The sequence below is a fragment of the Gambusia affinis genome, linkage group LG11 (assembly GCF_019740435.1).
Source record: "Gambusia affinis linkage group LG11, SWU_Gaff_1.0, whole genome shotgun sequence".
In the NCBI taxonomy this organism is placed as follows: domain Eukaryota; kingdom Metazoa; phylum Chordata; class Actinopteri; order Cyprinodontiformes; family Poeciliidae; genus Gambusia; species Gambusia affinis.
In genome coordinates, this window is record NC_057878.1 from 20,464,149 (window position 1) to 20,491,293 (window position 27,145).

General features: G+C 35.7%; 1 protein-coding gene across 3 annotated transcripts; it reads right to left on the bottom strand.

Annotated features, from left to right (window-relative positions):
* Positions 1-25,720, bottom strand: ikzf2 (IKAROS family zinc finger 2). 3 transcript variants are annotated; one of them, XM_044130865.1, is made up of 8 exons: positions 25,638-25,720; positions 22,726-22,772; positions 16,051-16,152; positions 12,371-12,559; positions 9,358-9,525; positions 5,873-6,001; positions 5,336-5,461; positions 1-4,440 (listed from the first exon to the last, which is right to left on the bottom strand). In XM_044130865.1, exons 2-8 carry the CDS (start codon positions 22,757-22,759, stop codon positions 3,632-3,634), a joined length of 1,557 nt encoding a protein of 518 aa, XP_043986800.1. In that variant the 5' UTR covers positions 22,760-22,772; positions 25,638-25,720; the 3' UTR covers positions 1-3,631. The 3 variants fall into 3 exon arrangements, with proteins under 3 accessions (XP_043986800.1, XP_043986798.1, XP_043986799.1); XM_044130863.1 differs by lacking the exon at positions 25,638-25,720 and adding an exon at positions 25,231-25,611; XM_044130864.1 differs by lacking the exon at positions 25,638-25,720 and adding an exon at positions 24,370-24,682.
* Between the last annotated feature and the right edge of the window lie 1,425 nt (positions 25,721-27,145).

The window sequence follows — 27,145 nt, forward strand, 5'->3', positions numbered from 1 at the left end:
CTTTAATTAAGGAAAATCATGCCTTAAAATGTACACTGCAATGTTCACAGCTGTGTGTCTTCATCTAGTCAATGATCCAAAGTAAAAATAAAGACAATGAGGATAAAAAAGAGCATAGAAAGAAAATACAGGGCTAAACAACTTCCTTCACCACTTTGAGTTTAAGAGGCACCAGAGAAACTGAAATCTCTGCGCATCTTTCTCGATAAATAAACTACATAAAAAATACAAGGCCTATACAAATTCCTGAGAGCCCTTACATTAGAAAGTCTATCAATATGAAAACTCATCAGTCGGCACATGTTCCTGAATAATTTCAATATTCAGTGCCAATATCATTATTATGCACCCAGAACCACTCCTTGTACAATTTTGTAAACATCTGTTAAACTTCAAAACCATACAAAGTTCACAAAACTATTTGTATTAACGTTTCAGCAGAAAAATAGACATTTACTAGGCTCATCATCAAAACTTACAAAAAACACAACATGTAGCATTAGCGATGACTAGAATTTTCAAGTAAAGTCCTCAGTTACACAGAGGGTGAAAGAAGACTTTTTTGTTTTGTTTTTATGGCTGCTTGGATATAAGACAGACAGGTAGAGTTGTATTATACCTACAAGTTGAGCTTATAAACATAAAGAAAATGCAATTAGCAATACATTAAAAGTTTGTTTTTCCGTAATAACCCCTTTCTAAAACATAAACATTTGCATAAAGTAAAAGTATACAATGGAAAATAGACAAAATAATGAAAAGATTTAATATAAAAGCTGCAAGGTGTAAACAATTTCCAATACCAAAACCTTACCATGAGTTCTTATGCTAAGAGGCAACATGTAAACAAGAAAAAAGCTGCCTTTTGATTTTATGAATACAGGAAACCTACAGGATTGTTTAAAAAAACAACAACAAAAACACACAAAAAAAACGTGTGAAACAAATAATGCTTATATCTTGCAGAACGTCTTACATAAAAAGCAAAAATAAACAATCAAGCATATTCATAAGATATCAGGAAAAAACACAAAGTTTTGCGTTTTTTATGCTGCTCCATGATTGTTCTAAGAATAAACTGCATTGTTTTCTGTTATGCCTGCATTCAAATAGCATTGCCTAGACAGATACATAAAGTGCATGACCATGATCTACTGTACTGAGCACAGTGCCGAGAAGCTATGAAAGGACCAGCTCTTTAACCCAGATTTGCTGTGCTTCAATGAACTACAGTAAAAATTTTAATACATATTTCTTAGATGATGAAGGGTATAAAAGTTGATATGCTGTAGTTTTTGGAACTTCCTTTAGATTAGTTCTATTGTATGTAGGGAAACCACATTCTGTTCACTCATCCCCTAGCTCATACTGCTCATTTCTTGATCTTTGCTGTTAAAGGTCATACATGATTGTAATGGCATATAGCAAGTGAGCAAAGCAAGATTCAAAGTGAAGGAAACTAACATACATTAGTGTGTACTTGCTTGTTCGTGAGATGAGGGTTGAAGAGAAGATAAAAGAGCAGCTCCATTAGAGAAAGATAGGCCTAATAAAACCGCAGATGAAAACCAACGCAGCGCAACACTTTAGCTTCAGCATCAGTAAACCGTTTCTTTGCAATGGTGATAATGCGCGAAAACGACAAACAGTGCAACCTGCATATATCTACTATGCAACAAAAATACACATTTTATTGAAACTAAGTCATATGGTTTCATGTTTAAATCCAAAAAGATTAAAAAGTGAGGTACATCAAAAAGGGTGTCTGTATCTTTGTGTAAGCTTAAATGTATCAGTTAATCTTTATAATTGTGCCACAAAACAATTATGGCACATAATTGCTTTATGTGCCATAATGGTCATTACTTATTAAGAAATTGAATTTTGTTTTCCAGGCCAATGCTAGCAAAATTCAACAGAAAAAAATATATAATTTACAATAAGTAAAATTATGAAATGCTGGTTGTCTGTTGGGACCTTAAATAAAATATATCTTTGTTGCCCAATAGTTTAAATCCCTCTCTTACAAGCAAATAAGTGGCCTTTGCATTTAATTTACTAGCATGTCCAAAAGTAATTTCCCTGCATATAATAAACTGTAATGTGTTTATTATTAAGCCATGTTACATTTATATATTTAAAATATTTGATATTAAGTTTAACTTGATCTTAAAATATCCAGTGTCAAATGTTTAGACAATGATGTAAAGTCTAAATAGTAAACTTGTTCCAAGGCACCCTGTCACATGTAGTGAAGAAATGAGAGAATGTATAACTTCTGAATGAACAAAACGGGAAATACTTTTATTTTGAAAAGATGGAAATAAAGATACTCCTGATAAAATCATAAAAATGTTGCTAACACCACACATCTAAATAAGTTTTAAGTCTTCAAAGTTAAGTTTGAAGTCTTTGTTTTTGCAACCAAAGTGCGACAATGTTCAAGTCTGAAACTTGAACATAAGTTCACCATCTGTGCCAACAACAAAATATTATTGTGACTGACAGTTAGTGGACTTTTATAATATTATATATTTCAAAAGATGATAATTGTTCATGTTTGTGAATCTAGCGCTGTGCTACAGTTGCAGGAATCAAAAAGGGAAACGAATACATTTATGCCTATTTATGGAGTACTTGGAATGTTACAGAAAAGACTGAAAAGAATAAGTCTGAGATTTGACATGAATATGAACAATAAGGCAACAATCTGGGTACTGTTTACCTTTCACCATACTTATCTTCATAATCTGTGACTCGATCTTGTAAGTGCATGTGTCCAAAAATTCTGTTTTCATATTCTGTTTAATATCTATTTTAGACCATGTAAAATATAAAAAAAACCTCTCATTTTAATATATTTTCAACAAAAAATTGCACTTGTTTGTTGGTTTTTGTTGTTATTCTCTAAGAAGCACATTCAATTACCAAAGAATCCATGGATTAATTCAGATTGACACTGATGTACATGTATAACAGAATATTCTTTTGAAATCTGTTGTATAATTTAGAAAACATTACATTTTCACTTCTACAATGTATTTGATTGTAAAACTACTTTGACATTGTTTGGCCATTGTGCTGCCAGTGGGACTGACATGTCTCCCCTCATCTTAATTTAATTAAATTACACCTTTCTGTTTTTGTTCATCCTAAATTTCCATAGTCAATTCAGTAATGCACTGGTGAGATTGGTCTAAGCTACTTTCCATTTTTTCTTACATTTTATTGAGCCTTCATGGTACATGACTATGTAACTGTGAGTTTTGCAGCTGAACAAAGATTAAAACTCAAAAGCTCCAAAAAAGATAATTTCATGTAAAATTAAAATGAAAAACCGGCGAAAAGCTGGCAGCTGCTCTCATAAACAATTAATTGGTTAGAAAAGAGGAAAAAAAAACATATTTGTTCTAAATTAGTTAAATAAGTACAAAATATTTCTTTGGCCCATACCTTCATGTGATTGTTCCACAGCTCCAATTTACAACCAGTAGCTTAAAAAGTAGTCTTTGATTGTGCTACACTTGCGTACAGTGCCACTGTCTTATGCACTTTCACAGGGAAGGGATGGATAGCAGGTTAATGCTTGTCTTATTCCCAAAGCTTCCCGCTTGCTTCCGTTTTGTCCCTTTTAATGGAAAGTGTGCTCTCCTCGAACTATGTGCGAAGAGAACTCATAGCGGTCTTTGCTTCGGTGACCACAGATGTTGCACTCCAGGGGATCTCTGTAACCATGGCAACCCATGTGGATGGTGTACATGACGTGGTCCAGAAAGAGCAGTCGACAGTGCTCACACTGAAAGGCTCGCAGCTCGTGGCCGTCTCGAGCGAACACCCGCACCCCTTCATGGCCCATTGGCCGCTCTGTTGCCACACGCATCATCCCTGTTCCCACTCCTGTCCCGCTCCTGGGTGACGCATCAATAACTCGTTCACCAGAGCCCACAGCTAGACTGGCTCGTGACCTGAGGCCTGCAGCTGCGCTGGAGTTCAGGTACCCCTGCCTTTCCTGAGGGCTGCTTCGAGCTGAGTCAGCCGAATCAACGCCACTGTTGCTTGTTGATTCCTCCTGTGATGCCTGAGGTTGCTTGTTCTGCCGAGTTAAGGAAGTAGCGCCATTCGAAGTGGGGTGGCTGGGAAACTCTTGGGATTGGGGTGGATGTGGTGGAAGTGTTTCTGAGTTTCCTGGACGCTCTGGTTGCTGGCTAAATGGTAGAACATGGTGATAAAGGGGATTGACAATGGGAACAACCTCAGCCATAGATACAGATGGACCTGGATGGTGGAGCATAGGACGGAGGTTATCTGATCCCAAGTATGTTATGGCATTGTTGATAGCCTGGTCCATCATGTGGGGCGGTATCATTTCAGGATGATTTTCATATTTCAAGCGCATCTCATGATAGCCTATATCAGGGTAGCTGTAGCGAAGCTTTTCTCCTGCAAATAAATACAGAATTTAAAATTAACTTTAACAATAACTGACACATACATAAATAAACACATAAATTAAGGGAAAGGTTTCCCTTAAATGACAATCTGGAAAGCCAAACAGTTAGCAAAAATCTGAGTATGGTTTTATATTTCCTTTCTAGACCATCAAACCTGCATTATGCTGCTATTTCACTTCTTGTTTTTCACATTTTGTGCTGTATGTTGTCGTCTAATGGGGTGGAAAGCCCCATCCTTCTACTATTGCACTGTTTAACCCCTCCAGAACAGGGATGCGGTAAGCTGTTTTCACTTGATAAGAACAATGTTATAAGTTACAGGTGTATCTAACCACAGAGTGAAAAACATTTCCTTGCCTTTGAGCCCTTTGCTTGCTCTAGCTTGCTCAATCTCTTCCTCTAATAGTAGGGCAAATAAAGAGAAAACGAAAAAAGAAAACATCTCATGTAGATAGGGCTCATAGTTGCTGTGTGTTATAAGGATATGATGCGACACAAAAGCTGGGAGGGAAGAATCTCTGAAAATAAATATGTATATATCAAGATTATATTGTTACTACCTTGTTTACCAAAAGTGAAATTAGCTGAATAAGAATAAGACTTATTTAAATACATTTCAATAATTCTGACAAACAAAAGGTTAACTGAGTGTAACCCTTAAACAACAATAAAAAACAAACTATTTAACATTGTGATTGTTTGTATTTCAACAATAAAAATGTCTAATGTGTAACTATTCTTGAAGTAAAAAAAAATAAAAAATTGTCATGCAAGTTAATAGCAGCTAATGAAATTCAAAAAGGTTGACATTTTTAAAACAGTTCCTCTAAAATAAGCACCACAAATCAAGCTGCTGATATCTGACCTATATACAAAATACCCACCCACAAATTTTTGAGGTGTAGTGCTCTTCCTCTTGCCAACGTTAGTGGGCAGTCTTTCAATGACAGGTGGCCGATCGAAGGCTGGCATACTGCCGGCCTCAGCCATGGCCCCTTTTGGAACTTCACCTAAACATTTCAGAGGAAAGGGTTTAATTAAACAGAGGGATGTTTTAAGTGTGAAATAACTAGGCCACAAAATATTTAAATATTTTGACAAAAATACACAACTTTTTTAACAACTTTTTAAATTTTATTTTTAAAAATTGGATTTGTTTGATGGATATAATAATTCACAATATAAGAAATTTAATTTAAAAGATTTTTCACTTACATTCATTTTCATTTACAAACTTTTCAGCGAGTTACAATTCATATATTTTCTTCTGACTAGAGAAGATAGGGCTTAGAAAGGGTGCACTAACTTATTAGAAATATAAATGAGCTTTTTCAGTTTCAAAGTGGCTGGACACCAGATCAGAATAAACATCTATCAATTCCGGTCATTAGCTGTTTTCACTGCGCAACTCTAACATTTACCTGTGTAAGGGCCTATGCTGGCACCAGGATCCAAGCTGAGGTAACTGTGACAACGCTCTTTGTGCTCCTCCAGGGATGTCCGTTGTTTGTAACTCCGTCCACAGAAGTTGCACTTGTGTGGTTTGCCAACTAAAATAGTGGGTAATCAATAGAGAAAATATTTGTTTCAGTTACAGCTGCATAGAGTGTAGAGTCTGGAGCTGCAGCAACAAAGGTATGTGTAATAGTAATACACGTGAATAGTTAGTACAAACCAAGCAAAAGTAATCTTCTGAGGTCATGGAGGTTCCACTACTAGTGTGAGGATTCCACACAACTGTTGCTAGACTGAAACAGAGGCTGTGGGCGACATCAGTAGTTGTGCCATGTAGTCTCCATTTCAAAACACTTTGGTCTGTGCTACACAAAGCAAACTCCCACTGCTGTGGCAGTGCATGAGTAAACAACGGAGTTGATCATGCATCCCGTGATGGTAGGAAAGTAACTCCAAGTTAAACTGCTACGGAGGTGGAGTGTGATTCATTATACCAGTTTTGTTGAATTTAGTTCATTCAAATGGAAAGATGAGGACACATTCTGTATATCTTTCTCTGTCACCCAATCTACATTGTTTTAACACATCATATTTTTAACTAGATAGGCATCAAATGGTGAGCTTTCTTGAAAGACAAATACATCATTTGCTTAAATGTTCCGTTGTAAATCCCTAAAAACGCAGCACAAAAACACAGCATAAAGCGGAATCTCATCAAGACAAAGACTGCTGAGGCAATAGTTCTGTGTCCTGTATTAGGGTACTGACTCATAAAGAGAGTCAGTGAGTGAAGTAGAGGCCACATAAGTCTACTACTAAGAACCAAACGCTACGATTGGCTGTGACAGACATTCCCTGGTATAGTTTTTACAGCTACTACTAGAAAATGATGTAGGGGTGATCTAGTACTGTGAGAACAGAGAAACCAAGCACGTTTCAGTCTGAGACATTAAGGCAGTAACACATACACATACGCATGTGCACCTGCACACACACACACACACACACACACGCACACACACACACACACCACATCACATATGCTTGGAGGCAGATTCACCCACTGTCATAGGAGCTTTTTATGCTAAGCAGAAAGGTGTGTTTACTAAAATAAAAATATGATGTAAAGGAAGTGAGTAAGAACTGCATATTACTCTTACAGTAAATCAGATTTCTGATTTTCCCAGATAAAAGTCTAGATGGTGGATTTTTTTAAAATAAAAATAAGGCCCACTTGTTACAAAATGACAAACCCATACTATCATAGTTAGTGTTAAATAAGCACATGTTTTTGTTCTATTCCTACTGCAACATAAAATATTGACTACATAGTGTCACTGCAGTATTAATATTTTAAAATAATGGGGTACTTCAAAATGAAATACATTTAAGCAAATTTTGTATTTGTCTTTGAAAATCAAAGGTTTTCATGGGAATAATATATCACAATAATTTCATGAATTATTAACGTTTTGCAAATTATTCATTCTTTATTCTCAGAGTTAATTTTTTCTCATATTTTTATGACCACCCATATATGACCTTGTGCAGATGTTGGACATCAGTCTAGTATGTTGGTCAGACATACTAGACTGACTGCATTTGACTAATACATGGGAAATTAGGGTATATAGTTGCAAATGAAAAACTGCTTCCATCTCAACACCCAGTATTCTCTGTTATTGTCTCTTACTGTGAAAAAAGCCACCTTCCAGTGCAACACCTTGTTCAGTCTTCAGTTTCCCTGCTTCACGAATGTCACTCTCTTAACTTTTTCCTCAACTGACTACTCTGTTTTTCTCTCGCTTTCCCCCTTCTTCTTTTTTTATTGGCTAACCCTGTTCTTACTGGCTGGGAACCAAGTCAGAACTGTCATCCTTACAAGCCTTTAAAACCAAGTATAGATAAAGAAAGGATCCAGGATAAATATGGGGGAAGACTGTTACAATTACACCTCTGGTGATATGCAAGAGTAATACGTTGTAAACGTGTATGTTACAACCAAAAATCATATGAATGACCAACACTATTACAGTAGGTAGATATGCGGTATTAAAAAAAAAAAAAAAAAAGAAAATCTGAATCCTAAATAAAATTCAGAGCAAAGCAAGAAACTGCCTTAAAAGGCTTCCAACTAATAAATAAAGTTAAAATATGTGTGAATTAATCTTGTTTTTTCTCGGGTCCACAGATTAATTAATCAACACCAAACATTTGTTTAATCTTGGATAAAGCTGCAGAGAAATTAAGGCAATGTTATGATATAAAACATTATCTCAAGACATGGACATCTCATGGTGCACTGTTGAATCCATCGTGCGAAAAAGGAAAGAATATAGAAATCGGCAGATCTTCACAGGGATAGCCTTCCACCTGGACTGACAGATTGCATTTATGGTTTTTACCAAAGCGTATTCATGTGTATGAAGAATCCAGTCAAAGCATAGGCCTTGAGATTTGTGTTTACAAATGCTCTCTATCAGATCTGACAGAGCCTGAGCTGTTTGGCAAGTAATAGTAAGTTATCAAACAATTATTCCCCCCAAAATGTAATGACTTCAAAAGGTGGTTTTTGACTCATTGAGGCCAAATACAAATTCAGTCAACACTGTTCTGATTCTTATTTGCAAAACGCATAATTTTTTTCAACATCACAATAATATGCGACTTTGTCTCGCTGTACACTCCCAGTAAAAAGAACTTTCTAGTTCGTGGTTTTATACCAAATGTGTGATAATTCAGAAGGCAATACTTTTGCAGGACAGTCAAACAAAATATAAAAAATACAAAATAAAAATATAAAAACTTATACTGGTACAGACACAGTAGCAAATGTTGCCTCCATCTAAACGGAGGACTTTTTATGAGTAACCCCCGTGCGGGCATCACAGGCAGAAATGACGGTATTGTCTGACCTTGATTTCAAAGGTGCAATGGAGGGGAGAACACGTCCTCTGATAGGAAAGTGGGTTACAGTTGAGAGAGACTGCTACCACTCCACATATGTTTCTCAACAGTTTCCTCTGTCTATAGAAAAGCAACTGAGAAACAGCATGTCCTTGGAACCTAACCACAAAGCACTCACAACGTCTATAATGTGGACATGAAAAACACAAGTCTTTAACCTGCATATGCCTGTAAGTCACACTAATATATAAGAAGAATATGTGAGGAATGCAAACAAAGATTCAAAATAAACTAGATGCTTTCTTTTTCTGAAAAACTCTGGGACAAATAATCCGATGCTCACTAAAATGATTGTACTATACACAAACAATAACCTAAAATGTAGTGGGGGAAGTATTAGCATTAGTCTCTCTAAGTATAAAACTACAACTTCTTCTTTTGTTTATCTTCATAGCGCTTCTGGTGACACAGAACCAGTCTCTTCTAGGTAGCAGACATGGTTTGGTTAAAAAAGAGAAGCACGCTGGGTGAGAACAACACTTACCAGAATGAGTACGAAGATGGCCAGTGAGGGCATCACGGCGTCGGCAAGCATAGCTGCAGAAGGGGCACTTGAAGGGTTTTTCACCTGTGTGCAGCTTAATGTGTCGCAGCAGGTTCCCCTTCTGGGTGAACGATACACCGCACTGGTTGCACTGGAAGGGCCTGTCACCTGAAGGAAGATGGTGCAGGAAGTCAATACAAGACTTACTGTTGGCAGATTTTACCAAGAGGGCAAGGGTCATTTTTCTACTTTAAATAGAATAATGTTCCTTATCTAACAGCTGAAAATTGACTTTATCTATGTGTTACTACTAGCAACTGTTTTATTCTTCATATTTGAGAGGCTAAGCATTTCATCAGCTCTTTTGACAATATATTTAATTTCCTAGTAAAATCTTGAAGATTTCTAAAATGAAATAAAGAGGAAAAATAGGTGGGGGCAAGGGGGATATATTAACCTTTGAACTTATAGAAAATTAAAAGTAAACATTTTAACTCTCCTCACTAACCCCACTGGCTATAGAATTTGACTGAAGCGACATATACCATTATGGAGATATTATTAGCTATCCATAATGGTATTTATCACAGATAGCTAATGAGCTATCCATAATAGCTCACTATAGTAATCAGTACTATACCTGATTAGTTATGAGTAATAGTGCTGATAACTAATCAGTACTATATCTTTATGCCATAATTAGCTTGATATGTCACAAAACTGACCTTTATAGAACAGTGGCAAGAACAAACCTGCTGTAGAGAAAAGCTTACTGTTGTCACAAGTCATGTTGAGGAAACAGATAATTTGTTGAAGGAGATGTTCTGGTAAGATTACATCGAAACTGGTCATTTGACTCACAGCAGAGAATTAACACTACACATCATCCTGAACACACCACCCTACTATTGAGAAACATGATTGTAGCAGTACCACATGCTGTGGGCAATCTTGTCTTTCGGGGGCCCACTGAAGATGCTAGATCAAGCTAACTGCATGACGGGACAGCAAGAAAAGCTGCTACAAGCTGTAAAGAACTTGAGACTTCCAGCCTTCCAACAGGGCAATGGCCATAAGCATAAAACCAGCAACACAACACAATGTCTTGATCAAAGCACATTCATTTGTTACATTGACCCAGTCAAAGCCCAGATTTAAATCAAACTTAGAATCTCTGAGAAGACTTGATGAGAGATGTTCACAAATGCTCTACATCTGCGCAGAGAGTTTTAGAGATTTTGCAACAATAGGCAAAAATCCCTATCTATAGATGTGCATTGCTGATAACAAATCCCTCCAAAACTAGCAAATGTAAGATGTTTAATGGTGAAAAAGCTTGAAAACCATGCCTCAACTTTGTTCCACTTCAAAATTAAACGCTACAGAATAGTACTTGTGCAGATTGACAACTGCTGCGACGTTAGATAGAGTGTTTTCAGCAACATGTTTTAAGGTGAATAGACTATAAATATTCAATTCACGTCATCTTCCCTAACATATTGACAAGCTTATTTTTTGACATATAAAAGACAGACAAAATATGGAATAGAACTAAATCAAAAATAGTTCTTGTTAATATGATTAAGATAAACTGATGCTCATATCAATATTGCCTTCTCTAAAAATTGCATTTTAATTCCAAACTGTACTTTAAGCATGTAGCTTTATTGCTTTATATTATGCTATAGTTAAATTAACTATAATCCTGTATTGAATAGTTTTTATTGGACTGACCATCTATTACAATAACTCAGTCAAAGCCCAAATTTAAATCAAACTTAGACTCTCTGACAAGATTCATAAGAGAGAAAATAAAAGACTATAGATTCGACTTGTGGCTTAAGGACTAGAGATGTGACTGGTCTCCTGTCCAACATCCGAGTCTTATTAGAAGTTTTTACTTTATGTGATAAAGAGTGAAAGGAAGTGCGTATGTGAGCTACAGACTGCAGTCGCTGCGCATGCTTTACTGTTGAACGATGCTCTTGATTATTAGCCAATGATATGTTCTTGATGATGAGATTTTAATGATTCATAGCAATCTGTTCATGTTAGCTTCCCAATAATGTCCATATAAAGGTCTCTTTAACTTAAGACTTTATTAAACGGCATGGATCAGAATTTCAGAACAAAGAAAATTTAACTCAACTCTGACATTGCCGCAACTAAGTTAGCAGCAACACTACAAAGACACTTCCAGCTGATAATATCAAAATTAAATTGTTTCCTGTTTTATTAATTCAGAATTTCAACTCTCATTTCTTTACCTATTACACTTTTCCTCATTTTTTATGTTGTAGTATATACCTTAAATTTAATAATTTATGCTGTTTGATGTTTAAAACAGCAAAGATGTTTAAACCTTTTAAGTTTAGATTCCCAAAATTGCTTCTGATATTTTAAAAATATTCTCTAACAAAAAACAGAGAATTGTTCAAACCTTGAATAAGAGCAATATCTAATGGAGGAGTGGACAATATAAAGACAGCCGTAAGCTGGTGTTAACAGACTCATTACATAAAAGCACTTTGTTTTGATTCATTCAGAAATTTGTCATTAACATGTTTTAGTTTTCTTAGAGCATAAAAGCCTATTTTTTCTTTTAACAGTTTTTGACTAAACTGTTTGGCGTGGTCAATATATTGTCTTGTGCTAGCTGTAAATCTTTTGATCAAAAGCTAGTTGGAAAAAGAGAAATCTGATTTAAGTGCGATGACAGCCAGAGGAGTTATGGCGCCGGTTGGAAACAGGTTGCGGAAGATTCCAAGGATATTTTTTTTTCCTTGCTAATCATTTCAAAGCACAACTGTTGTGTTAAGAAAAAAAGACGAAAGAAAACTCCACCCACTGTCGAGGAACAAAAAAAATACATAAAAGAAAAGGCATATGACTCACTGTCACAAGTTAACTACAAAATCTCCTGCCGAAACCTAAATTTTTTATAAAAACATCTGAATCATATCACACATCCATATATGCAAATGCTTTTATTACATTTAGAAATAATATATACCATTTTGTTGTCGAATCCCTGCATCTGATGGTGCATTTGGTCCAGACCCGTCTTGTTCATTGTGTGGGCTACTAGTCGTAGATTCCTCCGGTGTTGCTCCTTCATCTCCTAGGTGACCCATTTCTTCAGGTGCTGTGCTGCTGTTGTCCCCATCTTCCACCAGATCTTCCTCTTGCTTTATAGCCACTTCTGTAAAAATTTAAATATGTAATTCCCTTCACCTGCTGAATCCGTACTATGATGTGATCATGCAATAATTACAAGAATAATTTACATTATCTCACAAAGTGGCATTTTTATTGCATGAATATATAACATCATTTGGTTTAAGTTGGAGAACTCTAAATGGCTAAAAGGTTGAATAAGTCTAATGGTTTAAAGTTTTTGTGCTGATGTGATAAAATAAATTTAATAATATACATTAAATGTTTAAGGGGCCATAATGATATTGTAATGTACAGAATAGGATGATCTGATACCAAGACTGGAGAAGACTGAGTCAAATCAGAGAAAAAAAAAAAAAAAAAACAGGATGGTCTGGTTTCAAGCTGTCCCTGAGGAGAAAAGGAGTGTCAGAGGAACATTGCTGGCTGCTGCTGACTACCAATGGGAGATACTATGGAAGACGAGGGCAAAAGATTGCGCAATGCAGTTAGTGCTTGTGCGCAAATGATTGTATGCAAAAATTTGTCCCAGTTTTGGGCTACTCTAGCTTACATTAATTGATATTTCTGAAAAATACCAAAAGAACATAGAGCTGTGCCTACCTTTATTTATTAATCCTATATTAGTTTTTTGTTGTTTTTCTTCTAATTAGAAACAATGTCCAGAGAGAATTTTTTTAAGCACAGCCTGCCACAAATCACTGATCAGAAAATTTCAAATTCAGTTAATGCAGGATGGCAAGTACAAAAAATTGCATAATTCCAGTCATGACCCAAATCTCTTAAAAAATATGAACAGATCTGAAATATTTGTTTCATTTAATCCTCCATTGTGATCCCCATAAATAAACCAACAGTTTTTTTCAGAATATTACATTTAATTCCAGTTCATTGCTTTGATTCAGTTTCACAGTGGTAAAAACATTCATGTAGAGACATTATTAGTCTCTACATGAATGTAGAGATACTAAATACTAATGATTTTAGTATTTATGATAAACCCTGGAGCCAAAAGTGATTTTCCCGGTTTTACATAACTTGATGATCTGTCTCATCAAGTAAACTTGACTTTGTTCCCACACTAGGAAGTTCCCATGTTCTTGTGTAACTGAATATTTAGTTTTTTGTTTTTTTCTCTAAATCAGCACTACAAGTGTTGACTGTTTTAAAATATGAAATGAACCCTACGTTTGGACAAGGAAAAAAAAGAAAAAACTCAAGCACACTCCAACCACACCTTACTGATCCTGACAATCCTGTTTTGGGATTTTACAGGGGAAATAATCACACTAAGAGTCTGTGAAGCTGTTGTTTCATTAAATCCTTCCGTTTGACTGCTTTCATCAACCAACCTCTCAGTCTGTGAAGAAAAATCCTGAGAACTTTGTGCTTAGCAGAAGAAATGTACAAATTGGGGGATTCTGTTTTATAAACTGTAGAAATTTGTTTCATTAAGAAGTAATATCCTCCAAGCTTTAACTGTATGTTTCACTTATCCTAGTGCCCAAGTTGAAACTGAGCCTCGTCTTTGACAGCTGTATCCTGGCAACACGGACAAGACCTAAATGTCCTTGCGACTCCGCTCTGTGTGTCTACATCCATTTTTCCATTGTGGGAGACTGGAATGTACAGAGCAGTCAGGAGAAGAAATTATTTTGATTTCATTAGATGTGACAAAAGAAGTAAGTAAATTAACATACATTTAACTACTTCTTTTAATTACAATGTTGTACTGTTGATGCTTTACATGAGTTCCTAATAATTTATCTCTAAAGAACAATCATTATTGATCGAGTGGTTGACTGACAGCATCAAAACATTATGAATAAAGAAGACAGTCTGTCACCATTGCCATCCAATCTGTCATCCACCCTAAAGGCTGTAATTTTACTCTTCTTCTCATCAGTAAATGGAGGGCAGAATATATAATTGTTATAGAGGCTCTGTTTAAGCTTGCAAGTTTGGCACTGAGTCTTTTTTTTAATCTATTGCTGAATGTGTGTATAATGTTTTTTACCAAAACTTCAAATGTCAAAACATGCTAGGCAGCATTAAAAAATAACAAAAACACAGTTTCTCCCTGGGGAAACCTTATTCCAGCTCGACTCCACTCCTCTTAAAGACTTGTGGGAGAAGTTTCTGTTAAATTTCTACAGTTGCTTAATTTTTCTGTTTCCCCTTCACTTAATTTGCTTGTTCACAGTGACATTGCTAAAGATAATCTAGGTTTTGTGGTCAGTACACTAATGGGAACCAAATGACACTCTGAACTATATTTTACCCTGAGGTTCAGTATGGTATACTTTTGCACAAAAAATGTTGTCATAAAGCCTACTGTATCCATGCCAAATTGTTAATATTATGTAATGTAATTGTTTGCATTTTACAGTTCATTATCTGAGATAATATGAGCAATGGCACATTTTTGTTCTGTGAAGTTTTGTGCAACAGCATTTGCTATAATCATTTATGTTTGTCTTATATTTTATATGAACTAAAAAGCCTTGGCCATTGTGTAAAGAGCCATTATTTGAATATTTTTCTTTTTATATTTTTTATACATTTCTTTCATTTTTGAAAATCTCAATGGTCCAATGGGGAGTATAGGAAGCATAATTATATTTGGAATTTATGCTACCTGGTTTTCTGAGTGACAGTAAAATGTCTACTCTATTCACTACAGACATGCCTACAGATACATATGGATCTAAATAATAACTTAAATACTATTGAGATGGTAATTTATTTCTGCATTTACCTGGCCAACAGAAATTAATTTTACAGATAATTACACAGATTGAAGTTTTCCTTTCTGCTATAATATTTTCTGCTTACATCTAATGAAAGCATGATATTTAACTTCTTTGAATATTAGAATATTACATTATACATCATCATTCAAGTGGGCTGGATGAACAGATTACTGAGATGCACATGTAAATAAAATTATGTAAAAGCAAACATACTTTTATTTTACATTTTGTCACGTTAAAATCACAAACTCAATGTATTTTATGCAAAGATTTAAAGATTTTAGTAAAATAAAAATCTGAAAACTAAGCCCCCCTTACTCTTATACTCTTGAATAAAATCCAGTGAAGCCAAAGCTGGGGAACGAGATCTTCAGCGTGTGACGCCAAGCTGCAATGTATCTATAAATAATTAGTTGTTCAATAACTGATTATTTGTATTTGCAGGAAGAATAATCTTCAAAGTATTGCTTCAATGGGGCTAAATATAAATTCACATAAAACTTTTCCAATCTTTGGAACCTGGTTAAACCTTCCATTTATACACTACATTGTGTTAATCTGTCAAGCAATAATCCCAATAAATTAATTTACATTTCATGTTGAAACAATGTATAAAAATTCAAGGGTATTATTACCTTAAAGAGGCACCATACAGTTTACAGTGATATAATTCAAGGTAAACAGCAACACATTTGTTGAACCTGGCAGCTATTTTAGCAGCTCTGGAAGAATGGAGTACTATTATGTATATATATTTACTAACCATTGGGGGAATTAGGACCCTGGGGAAGTGCTGGTACATTAAGTGGTGACATATCCACCACCATTCTCGAGTCCTCCTTGCCGGAAGAGCATTGGCCGTTACCTGGGAAACAAAGAGAAAGCAATCTTTACCAAGCATTGAAAAAAGCACACGTTTAAAAATAAAAAAAAAGAAGGAAAAGAGACCTCAGTGCTTTCTGGAAAAAAAAAAAAAATAAATAAATAAATCCATGTTATATGTTAAAGGGAGAATTCAGGGTCTTGACAAAGGCCTACATTATGAAACACTTACATTTTGAGTCCTCAGAAGCTCAAAATACAGTTTTTTTATATACATTACCTAAACAATTCCAATTCATTTGTTATTGTAAAAACAATTCAACTGATAACGCAATCAAGTAAAGGGACTATGTAGTAATGTGTTAGAGAGCACATTCTCCTGTATACAGGCAGAGTCCTTGAAAAATGTCTCTATTTGTCTAATAATTCCTCATTCTTACCAGATCTGCCTCAGAGTCTATGTGGCACAGCAGTGTACATAAGTATACTGCTTTTATGCAACAATAGAATCCCGATGTCCATCAAATGCAGATCAGATTGCATCCTCTCAGCAGTCTGTACAGAACCCTGGCTATGGATAGCCCAGTGTCCACTCAGAGGGAGAGCACGCCAATCCCTTATCCCCTTACACCCCGGCCCCGTCAGGGTCACCTGAACAATGCAGTGGCAAGAGGTGAACACTATCTCTGACCCAGGTGTCAAATCCCAAAGGAAACATGGGTAGCCCATCAGTTTTTAGACCTGTCTTAGCAGACAGCACTGAGCAATGGACAACACAAGACAAAAGTAAAAAGAAAGTGAAATACAGGAGCCAGTGTTGCTTCTGAAAGGGTTCCTCGTATTGCCTTATTGGTCTATTTCTGAAATTATTCATTTTGTAAGAACAAAAAGAATCTGCACTAAGTTATCTCTAGTAATGGCCAGTCATATTTGCTGTCAACGTCTTTTATGGTCTTGGTGCACTCTAACAACAGCCTCACTGAGTGGGGCATACTGGGAGACGTCGTCCATGATACACTCCCTCAACCTAAGCTCAGGTTGCACAGTTTGGGGTTGGAGGAAATCTCAGGTGACCAACCCTGGCTATCCCTTGGCAATGCTGTCCTCGAGTGGCCCAGATTTGTCAAGATGGATTTTCCATTAGCTTTTGGTAACAGATGCTGACAGATGCTCACAGCAATGGCTTTGCAGGCTAAGGTCTATAGTAACAGGTTTGAGATTCAGTTCAGCATGGAAAATAAAAATCAATGAGGAACATGTTAAAACTCATGTCCCCCTAGAACATCATTGACAGTAATAACTTTTACTTGCTTGGGTAGACACAGCTGCATGATCATTTAATTTATACGGTGTTGTGAATGATAGCACCACCTCTTTTGGATTTTCTTCTTTTTTGATTATTGAGATACACTTACGTTTTTAAATCTTTAAATAAGTTTTGACCCCAATACAAAAATACAAAATGCAGTTTTTAAATAATATTTTGTTTATTACGGAAAAATATATCGCAACCAACCTGGTTATATGTAGAGAAGTAATTGCCCCAAAAACCTAAAAAATAGTTGTGTCACCCCTGTGGGCCACATCTGCTATTGGCATTTACAATAAATAGCAGTGAAACTTTTACAGTACTAAAGAGGAATTGAGGACCACTTCCTTGGCAGAATTATTTTTAATTCAGCCACAGTTCACAATCATGAATGTTCACAGGCAATGTGAGCATCCCAAAGCACACCGGCATCATTGATCTGATGCTGGTCAATGATCAGCATCAGACAAAATGATCTTAAGCTTAAGATGACAAACTTGTAGACCTTCAGGATTTCTTTTTTTTTTGTTGTCAGAATTCATTCTTCCATCAACTTCAGCAAGTTGTGCAGGTCCTGAAACAGCAAAATCTTTCCAGACTAATAAAGGCCTATGTTTAATTTCTTCAGATTGGGACATGGTTTTCCTCTATTTCATGTTATCAGAGAAGTTATGTATAGGTGATTTCTTAATTTTTCAGGTCTTACAGGCATCAAGTTGTGTTAAAGTTTTTGAAATTTAACTAAAAAAAGAGTTAATAAATGTGATTATATTTTCGTAAAGACTTAGGTCAGGGGTGCCCAAAGTCGGTCCTCGAGGGCCGGGATCCTGCATGTTTTAGTTCTCTCCATGGTTTAACACACCTGGACCAAATGATGGCTCATTAGAAGGCCTAAGAAGAACATTGACATGCTGAAAAGGTTGTTATTAAAACTAGAGAGAGAATAAAAGCATGCAGGATGCCGACCCTCGAGAACCAACTTTTGGCACCAATGGCTTAGGTTTTGCCCTTGTTAAAAAGGAATAACTTGAAAACTGCTTATTGAGTTTACTCACTTTGTTTTTCTTACATTAAACTTTGCTCATCTAAATCAATACAAGATCAAAATCACAAGACATCTGTAAGTGGAAAAGTACTTGGTCACAGCACTGTAAAAGCTTTATCTGCTTCACTGTCTGAAGATAAAATGGGATTAAAAAATTAACAGCCCACAAGCTTAAGGTTTTATGGACTGACTCAAAAAGTTGCGTTGGTGTCCTGCATTTGCTGAGTCAAACCAAAATGAACCATAAGATCAGAATAACAAGGAGATAAGGCTTGCCGGGGAAAAGTTTATTTGAGTAATGCACTAAATTTGCACAATTTTATGTGCAAACGGAAAGGAAACATTGTATACACGCGAAACTTGTAGGTGTAATTTTTGCTGACTTTATTACTGACACCAAATAATACGTCCAGTCATCCTTTCATAAACCGAGGAAGAGCAAAGACATCCACTTCTTTTCAAAATCATGCATCTGTACAAGTATGTCTATGAAGCATAGGGACCTTTTGGAAACATGTCGCTCTATATCTGCTCAGAAGATGTTAGGAAAGTGGCGCAAAACCACAAACAACATATCAACAAGTATACCATTTGATTCTTTTCCATGGCAACAAGGGCATCGGATTTGATGAAACGTAGCAGTTGCTTTGCTCTTTTTGGAACAAACTGAATCTATGTATGAGACTAGACCTAGAAACCTCCTACCGTTCACCTTAAAATGTAACCTGTTATTAAAGAGGTCATGTCATGATTTTAGGGTATTTCCGCTTTTCACTGTTTCAGATATAAATTGTGCACCTGTAAAAGACAAGCAACCATGAAAGTCCACATCGAAGGGGTGATATATATATATATATATATATATAGAAACAGCAAAACAGCAAACTCTAAACTTTTTCGGTGCCAATTCACATATCTATTGGTAAACACTGATTTTAATGCATCTTTCACATTTATAGCTTGGGTATGGTTTTATGTTATTATTTTTGTAGTTTAAATTTAATTTCTGAAGATTATCTCAAAACCTTGAAAAACTTGATTTCAAAAGGAATGGAACTTAGCAGCATGAAGACTACTGTTAAAGCTTTGCTTCATAAATATGTCAACACTGCCTCCTGAGCTCTATTTCCATTTGTCGAAAAAAACTATTAATGTTCTTTATTTGTATATGAATGTGTGATTAAATGATTAATGGATCTACTAAATTGGAAAAAAAACCCAGTAAATTAATTTCTCCAAAACACAGTTAAAAGCGTGAGTTATTCCCACGGGTAATAGGAATCGCAAAAAAAAATAAAATAAAAATGAACAGAATCAACACGTGAGACGATGAAACAAACGATGTAAGAGAATGATTCTGTATGAGTGTGTGAAAGTGTAGTGCGGGAGTAGAAGTACAAAAAAAGAGGCATGGCTTTCAGGAAGAGTATTAGAACAACGACTGATTAAAGAGAAAAGAAAATGATTAAATGATAAAGGCCTTTTGGACTCTCAAGAATTGGTTATTCATCAGATTTATAAAGAAACAAGTTTTAACTCCACTAGTTATAATTTGAACAAAGAACAATACTATAAGTCAGCTACAGCCCGTTCATGTAATAGCAATCTTTACACTTTTTTTCCCTCCTTCTTTTAATCTTTATGTGCATCTTCTACCCCACCTATAAGGAAATCAGAAATTGAAACCAAAAATGATGAGTCCCATATCTAAATATTCACTGTCTGGTTGCATGTCTCATTCCACTACTCTGACTCACAGATAATGTTACCATCACTTACATAAAGATCAAACAAACATACAAATTTCCACTCTGTTGACCTTGCATGAATTTGATTCAATTCTTGAACTCCAAACATGACATGTCACAGTGTGGTAGGATGTATCTTCCAGTCAACTGTAACTTGTCTGATTCAGGTAAAAAACTGGACCGGCACCAAGAAACCTGTAAAAAGGTATAACTATCATTTAAATCATGGATGTATGATATTACTTTTCTGTGTTTCAAAGTTGTTAAAAGTCCTAATGCTGTGAAGTATGTTCCTGGCTGCGTAACATTTTCCTTACATTTTAAAGTCATAGGTCGTCTTCCTTTTTAAAACACAAGTTAATAATTTCACCTTATAGGTTCAACCCCAAGCTTTGGTTGCATTAAAACAATTGGTCCTTTTACTTAATTCATCATGAAATATTATTGGATCGTCATAATCTTCATGGATTGCTGTTTTAATTACTTTTTCCGTTGTTAGTTCCGTATGAACATCAATAAAAGAATGCAGACAGCAGGCAGTGTCAGATGTAAAGCCAACAATTTTAACATATTTTTTCATTATTTCATTTATTATTATTGCATTAAAACCACACAATGTGGAATCCACCAGAGCACAAGGTTGATGGCAACACTGAGTCCCCAAATAAGGTTACCAGCTGATCAATATTCAGATCTAAAGTTGCGCCCGTTGTTGGTTTGTAAGATTGTGACTTTGGTGTGGTCTTTTTATTATGTACTATGATTTCTACATCTGTGGTCAATATAGATTATTTTGTCTATACTGCACATCCCTATGGTAATTCAATGAGGAATAGTGGCAAAATAAGTCCAAAATATACCATAAACCATGGTAATTGAGGTCAAGATAAAGATAGAGGTGCAATAACTAAAGATTTTTTAGGCTGTCTAATTTGTTTCCCTTTTGTTTCCATATTCATAATATGAAAGAGAGATTTAGCTACAATAAAACACTTGACCTGTGTCGAAGACATCAACCTTGAAAAGTTAACATATAGCTTGTTGAATTTAATGTAGAACTGAAAAAAATTCAGTATGTCTAAAGGTATTAGTGTGTAGGAAAACAGTAGTGATGTAAAATAAAATGTCACATTTGACATATTACATTCTATAATATGCATTGTGTACTGAGAATCTAAGGCCCTGTTTACACGACAATGATTTTGTTTCTGTTATTACATTTATATTCAGAATTTCTAATTACAATCTTTGTTTACACAGTAACGATACACATCGAAAACGTGTAATGATCTCGCCACACCACTAGTTTGTGCTAGGTTCTTTGAAACTAAGTGCGCATGTGTTTAAGAAAAAAAGTTCTACTTGAAAACACGTCGATTCCCATTTCCATTTTCCCAGATACTGGGGGAAAACACGCACTATGTGCGCCAAATTAGTGCGCAGTTGAAAAAAAGTGGGATAACTTTGCTGAAACACATTGTTTGAGCTTTTACGGTGTCCGTAGTTCTCTAGATACGAACGCTTAACAAGCGAGTGCTTGTTATGATCACTGAACAAGCACACATGTATTTTGCCACCTGGACGGTGCAGAGTGGTGAACAGACTCTTTAGGAACCGTATCTGATGGGGAAACACAAATTGTAGTAACACCAGCATTGTCAGTAGTTTCTTCTTCTTCTGTGGATTATAGGAAGCAGCTATGTTTTGCATCATACTATGCATGAGCTAGGGATTCCCTGACAGAAAAGATCCATTTATTCTGTTTACAAGACAACAAACACCGGTGCGTTTCAGAAACGTTGCACTCTGGAACCCGTTTTCAAACTGTGCCGTTGTCAGAGAAAACATTCGGTGGTTTCATGTAAATGTACACTACAAACACAACCAACTCTTCCGCTTTCACCCAAAATTGCCACGTAAACAGAGCCTAAAATACTGGGCTCCTTATGAAAGTATGCTATGATCAACCATCATGCTAAATGCTACATGTTCCATGTTTAACAATCAACCCACAGATGGATGAGGAAAGGAAGAGGCTCCATTTCTCCTTCCACCTCCACTGGCCCGCCTGCCAAGTTTTCCTACAAACACAAACCCCCAATGGAGACCCAAAAGTCCCCACTGATGTCATCAACAAGATAGTACCTGTTTTTGAAAAATGCACACCAAAGCAAAAATCAAGGAGGGGGGGGGGAGAAATTCAGAGACCTACCCAAAGGAAACCAACAAAGGGCAATGGAGTACCACAAAGCACATATCCAGCATCTGCTGCATTCAACAGGATGTGCTAATGCATCATTTTCTCTACATTTAGGGCTGTACAGGAAAAAGCCTGCACTTAGGGGAAAATCCCTTAAAATGTTTGCCGTGTTGTGATTGCAAATATATTTTTCTTCTTATTTTCAAATCAGCACTGTATCAGAATAATCTACATAATGGATAATAGGCATTTGAATAGAATCATGCATAATCGTTGCATGTTTAACGTGTTATGTAAATGATTTATGGACTTACTAGTAGAATAGTCTTCAGAAGTTTCCATTTCCATTTCTTCAGAGATTCTGTAAGATATAAAAAAAACAATTAAATATTTGATCATTTTTACAAAAATGCTGTTGCTAATTTTTGTAAGAATATAAAATTACTTGTTTAGAATACAAATATTGCATACAAAAATCATGCATATCCATTTTTTAATCCAATTCATAAGTCAATTCAGTTTGTTTTTAAAGTTCTAATTCATGAGAAAGATAATCTCAAAGGACATTACAAAATTAACAGGCTCAACTCATTTTCAGAAATATATAATTAAATCAATCCAATACATTTCAAATATATACATTCTGGTCCAATCCTATTTATAGTGCAATGCTGCAAATTTTCCAGAAACAGATGTATCAACTACACTAATATCAAGTGTAAATGAGCAGGTTTGTTCATTTTTTGAGGTAGAGAAGCGATAATGCACGTTAACAAATGAAGTATCGTTAGAACTACATTAAACTAAAAAAAAAAACATTATATTTCCTGTTTGTTACGCAGACATGTGTCCTTAATTAAGTTATTGGTTTGACCATATGACGGTTTCTGTAAATTTCTATGAATGCACACACAAAGTGTCACTGGTAAACATCTGATCTAATTCTGGGATTAAAATGCAGATGAAGATGCATTCAACTTTACAAATATGGGTAACTGATGAGTAACTGGGTAAGAAGCAGGAGAAAAGCTGCAAATTAATCTTGTTTTTCCGGGTATGGAATTCCTAAATAGCAACAGATGAAAGAGAGTCATAAAATCTTTTGAGTTTAACTTTATCCTGTTATCAACAAAATTAACAAAATGATTTTAAAAATGAGAAATTCAATTGTTTTGAAGAAGGCCTCTCTGTACTTAATTACAGCAAGTTTTACAAAGAAATTACTCCAAACATCATTTGTAGAATTTATTCTAAAAATCTGTTTATGCATCATTAGACTCACAAAAATGCTATTGCTTTTTAGTAATAAATTGCAAAATTTAAAGTTAATTAAAGAAATACACTAATCACTCAGATCTTAACAGTAAGAAAACCAGGCAAATGCGTTGATAAGGATTTCCTCACACAGGCATCATAAGAAAGTTGTGTTTCTTAATATTAATTTTTCTGGCCTCCATAACCATTTGGTATTGCATCACAGCATAACTACTGGCTTCCTAGAAGGGCATAAAACTTAACCCTTTATTAATTAGAAGAAAACAACATGACAACATCTTAGTCAGGACTGAATGATTCACAATTACACATTTTCTTGTTTTTCTAGTGGCAATCTAATGTTTGACACAGATGAACCATTTGTCATTTTTCTCATAGTTTGGAGTTTCGCATAAAGAGACGACGCTGTGTAGTGAAAGCACCAATTTAGCAAAGAAATAGTTTCAGATTCACTGTATTTCTGTACATGAAACGCTTATATGACAGGAAAACTGAAAGTTTAAAGCAGAAGCATGCAATAAATAATAAAGAGTTGGGTTCACAGGGTTGCGTTCAAGTAAGTGGCTCTACTATGCACAAAAAAAAGTAATGCAGAGAAGGATAGAGGGAGGGGTGGTGGTATGTTGTCTCCACCTCCCTACAAATGAATAAAAATAAGAATAAATTGTAAAGTTCAACTTTACCTAATTTATCCAGGGAGGTTTCAGGAAGATATAGAAACTTTTTTCCTCCAGATCAACATGTAACCATCCGATAAGAAAACAGCTCTAATGCTCAAGCTCAGAAAGGCAGCGAAAAGTTCAAGAGGTGCGCATCTGCAGTCTCCTACAGGTGACTGTCGCTGTGTCAAAGCCTCTAAAGTGCGTGCCCCCTCCTCCCTGTCGAGTTTTCCACTTTAAAAGCGACACCAACGCCGTCTTATCGACATGTACGTTCAACTCAGCTCGAACTTCAGCAGATCGCTAAAAAAAAAAAAGTGACGCGGCTTATGACCGAACGGTTACATGGCGAACGTTTACAGCAAGAACAAAGAAAAGGGAAGACTCGACAAGTTGGTGAAGGGAGCAAAAGAGAGAGGGATGGATCAAACTGGATCCACCGGTTCCTAAGGAATTAGCCATAGCGACAGGGAGCAGCCAAGCTATTTTCAACAACCGAGGCACTGGAAATCCGTGGGCAGGCAATGCTGAAAGCTGCTGTGGAGATGTGACTCAAGGTCGAACCGGTAGAGTCGCAAGCATTTTAATTGCTCCTGAAGAGAGAATGTGATGTAGCCTAATGGCAGTATAACTCGTGGACATCACTTTTGAAAACATCACAGTCACAAAGCAACTAATCACCACACAGCAATAAAAATTATTTAACTTTCCTTTCCTAATTGAACACTATATAGGCCTATGCCACTTACAATTTTCTAGTGTGAATGGTGCTTATTGAAAGCCAATCATAATCAAAAATTTTGTAAACAGGAAAAAAAAAATCATGAAGCAGAGCCATTGTTGAACGATGTTTAGGCATAAATATTAAGGACAGAGTTTGTTTACCTGAAGAAAAGCTCTTTAGCTACCAGCGGAGTATAAGGCCACTTTTGTTGCCATTGAGGTAACGCGTGTTTCTCCTGTTCAATGTTTTTTTTTTTCTTTCTTTCTTTCTGCCTGTGATTCCTGCATGAGCTGACTGACAGCTGCAGTTCAACAGGTTATCCGATCACCGCTGTCTTACAGCAGAGCCAGTCTGCTTTTCCATTCATCACACAGACGCTCCTTGTCTGCCTTTTTTGCTGCAGACATGCGCCGCCAGCGGCTCTCAAGCGTCTGTGGCCAATAATACAGTCGCAAGATAGACACTGAATGGATAGACGAGTACATACTCCGTTTAAAGCAGGAAACCGATACGCGCTCCTAATTGTCTCTAGCTTTGTTTGTTTGGTTTGTTTGTTTTATTAAATTACCTTAAATAGGAAGGACTTTTTTAATATTCCCGTGGACTTGCACTCTGATCCACAATGACAGTCTAAAATAGAATTTATTCTTGTCCGATATTCACCATGCCGCCCGGACTGAGAGGTAGTTGGTTCCGCAGCAACAGCAGCAGCAGAAGCAGCAAAAGCAACAGTTGTTAAATCCACCACTTCCTCCTCCATCTCCTCGCTCGGTGGCCGCACGCGTTGCTATTCTGGGATGTTGGTCTAACACATAGAAACGGATCACACCGTGTGGACAGGCTGCCTCTGCGCTCTTCTCGCCAGTCGGTCAGGTTACAAGTGCCCTCTTTTTTTTTTTCTTTTTTTTTCCCACGAAATGATGCTTTGTGTTTTAAAGTCCCCAGCAGCCAATATTTTGATGTTAAACTCTTTTATTAAGAATTACTGACAAATAAATAAATAAATAAATAAATAAATAAATAAATAAATAAATAAATAAATAAATAAATAAATAAATAAATAAATAAATAAATAGGCGAATATCGTCTGAAAATTGATAATGTAGGTGATAGATAGTGATGTACTGGTCAATTTTCAATGTCATTTTTTAATATAATGAATCCGTGTATAGTCGAATGTCTTCTGTTAGCTATCTTCTGATCTCAGTTCTGCTATCAGGTTTAAGTACTAACCAATATTACCCATCTCTTTTATTACTCAAGGTGTGAACCAATTCTCTGAAGAAAGAATGTCATTGATTATGGCGCTGTGAAAAACATATGTTCCACCTTACAAAATTTTGCCTAATTTTTTCTTCTTTTTTTTTTTTTCTTTGTCATATTCAACTTAACTGTGTTCAGACAATTATTGATTACTGCCAGACCTGGCAGACCTTAAATAAAACCTGTCAATGAATAGAGGGTCAGTAAAAGCAAAACAAAACAACAACAAAAAAATCATTTTATGCCTGGAAATGAAAAGTCACTGAGATCTGTAAGTCTAGAAAGGGGTTTGGGAATGGCACCAACCAGAAGTAAGAGACGTTTTTACAGTTATGGCCTGTCCCAGGAATCGATGGCCAAAAATGTCACAAGAACACACTAATGAATCTTTCAGATCACTAACGAACCCAAGACAACATCTCAAGCACTGAAGGTCTTACTGTATTTATGATTCCACACAGAGAGATGAAGCAAAAATGTATATATGTATATATATTCCAAATATATATTACATATATATTGTATATATATTACAAAAATGTTATATAACATGGTGTAATAAAAGAATAACCAAAATTATATACAAATGAAATACATTTAAAACAAAAGCTAACAAAAGACAAGCAAACCAAAAAAGAAAAGTAATAAAGTATATTTACATATTCAAATGAATAGGTAGAAGTATGAACTTATTTTTATACCCACCCCATAGATTACATAAATCTAAACATAGATTTATGTAGTGCTGCGTAAAGTGAAGAAGTGGATAATAATGAATACAGGCATGTGGGTCCATCCACCCATTATCTGTCC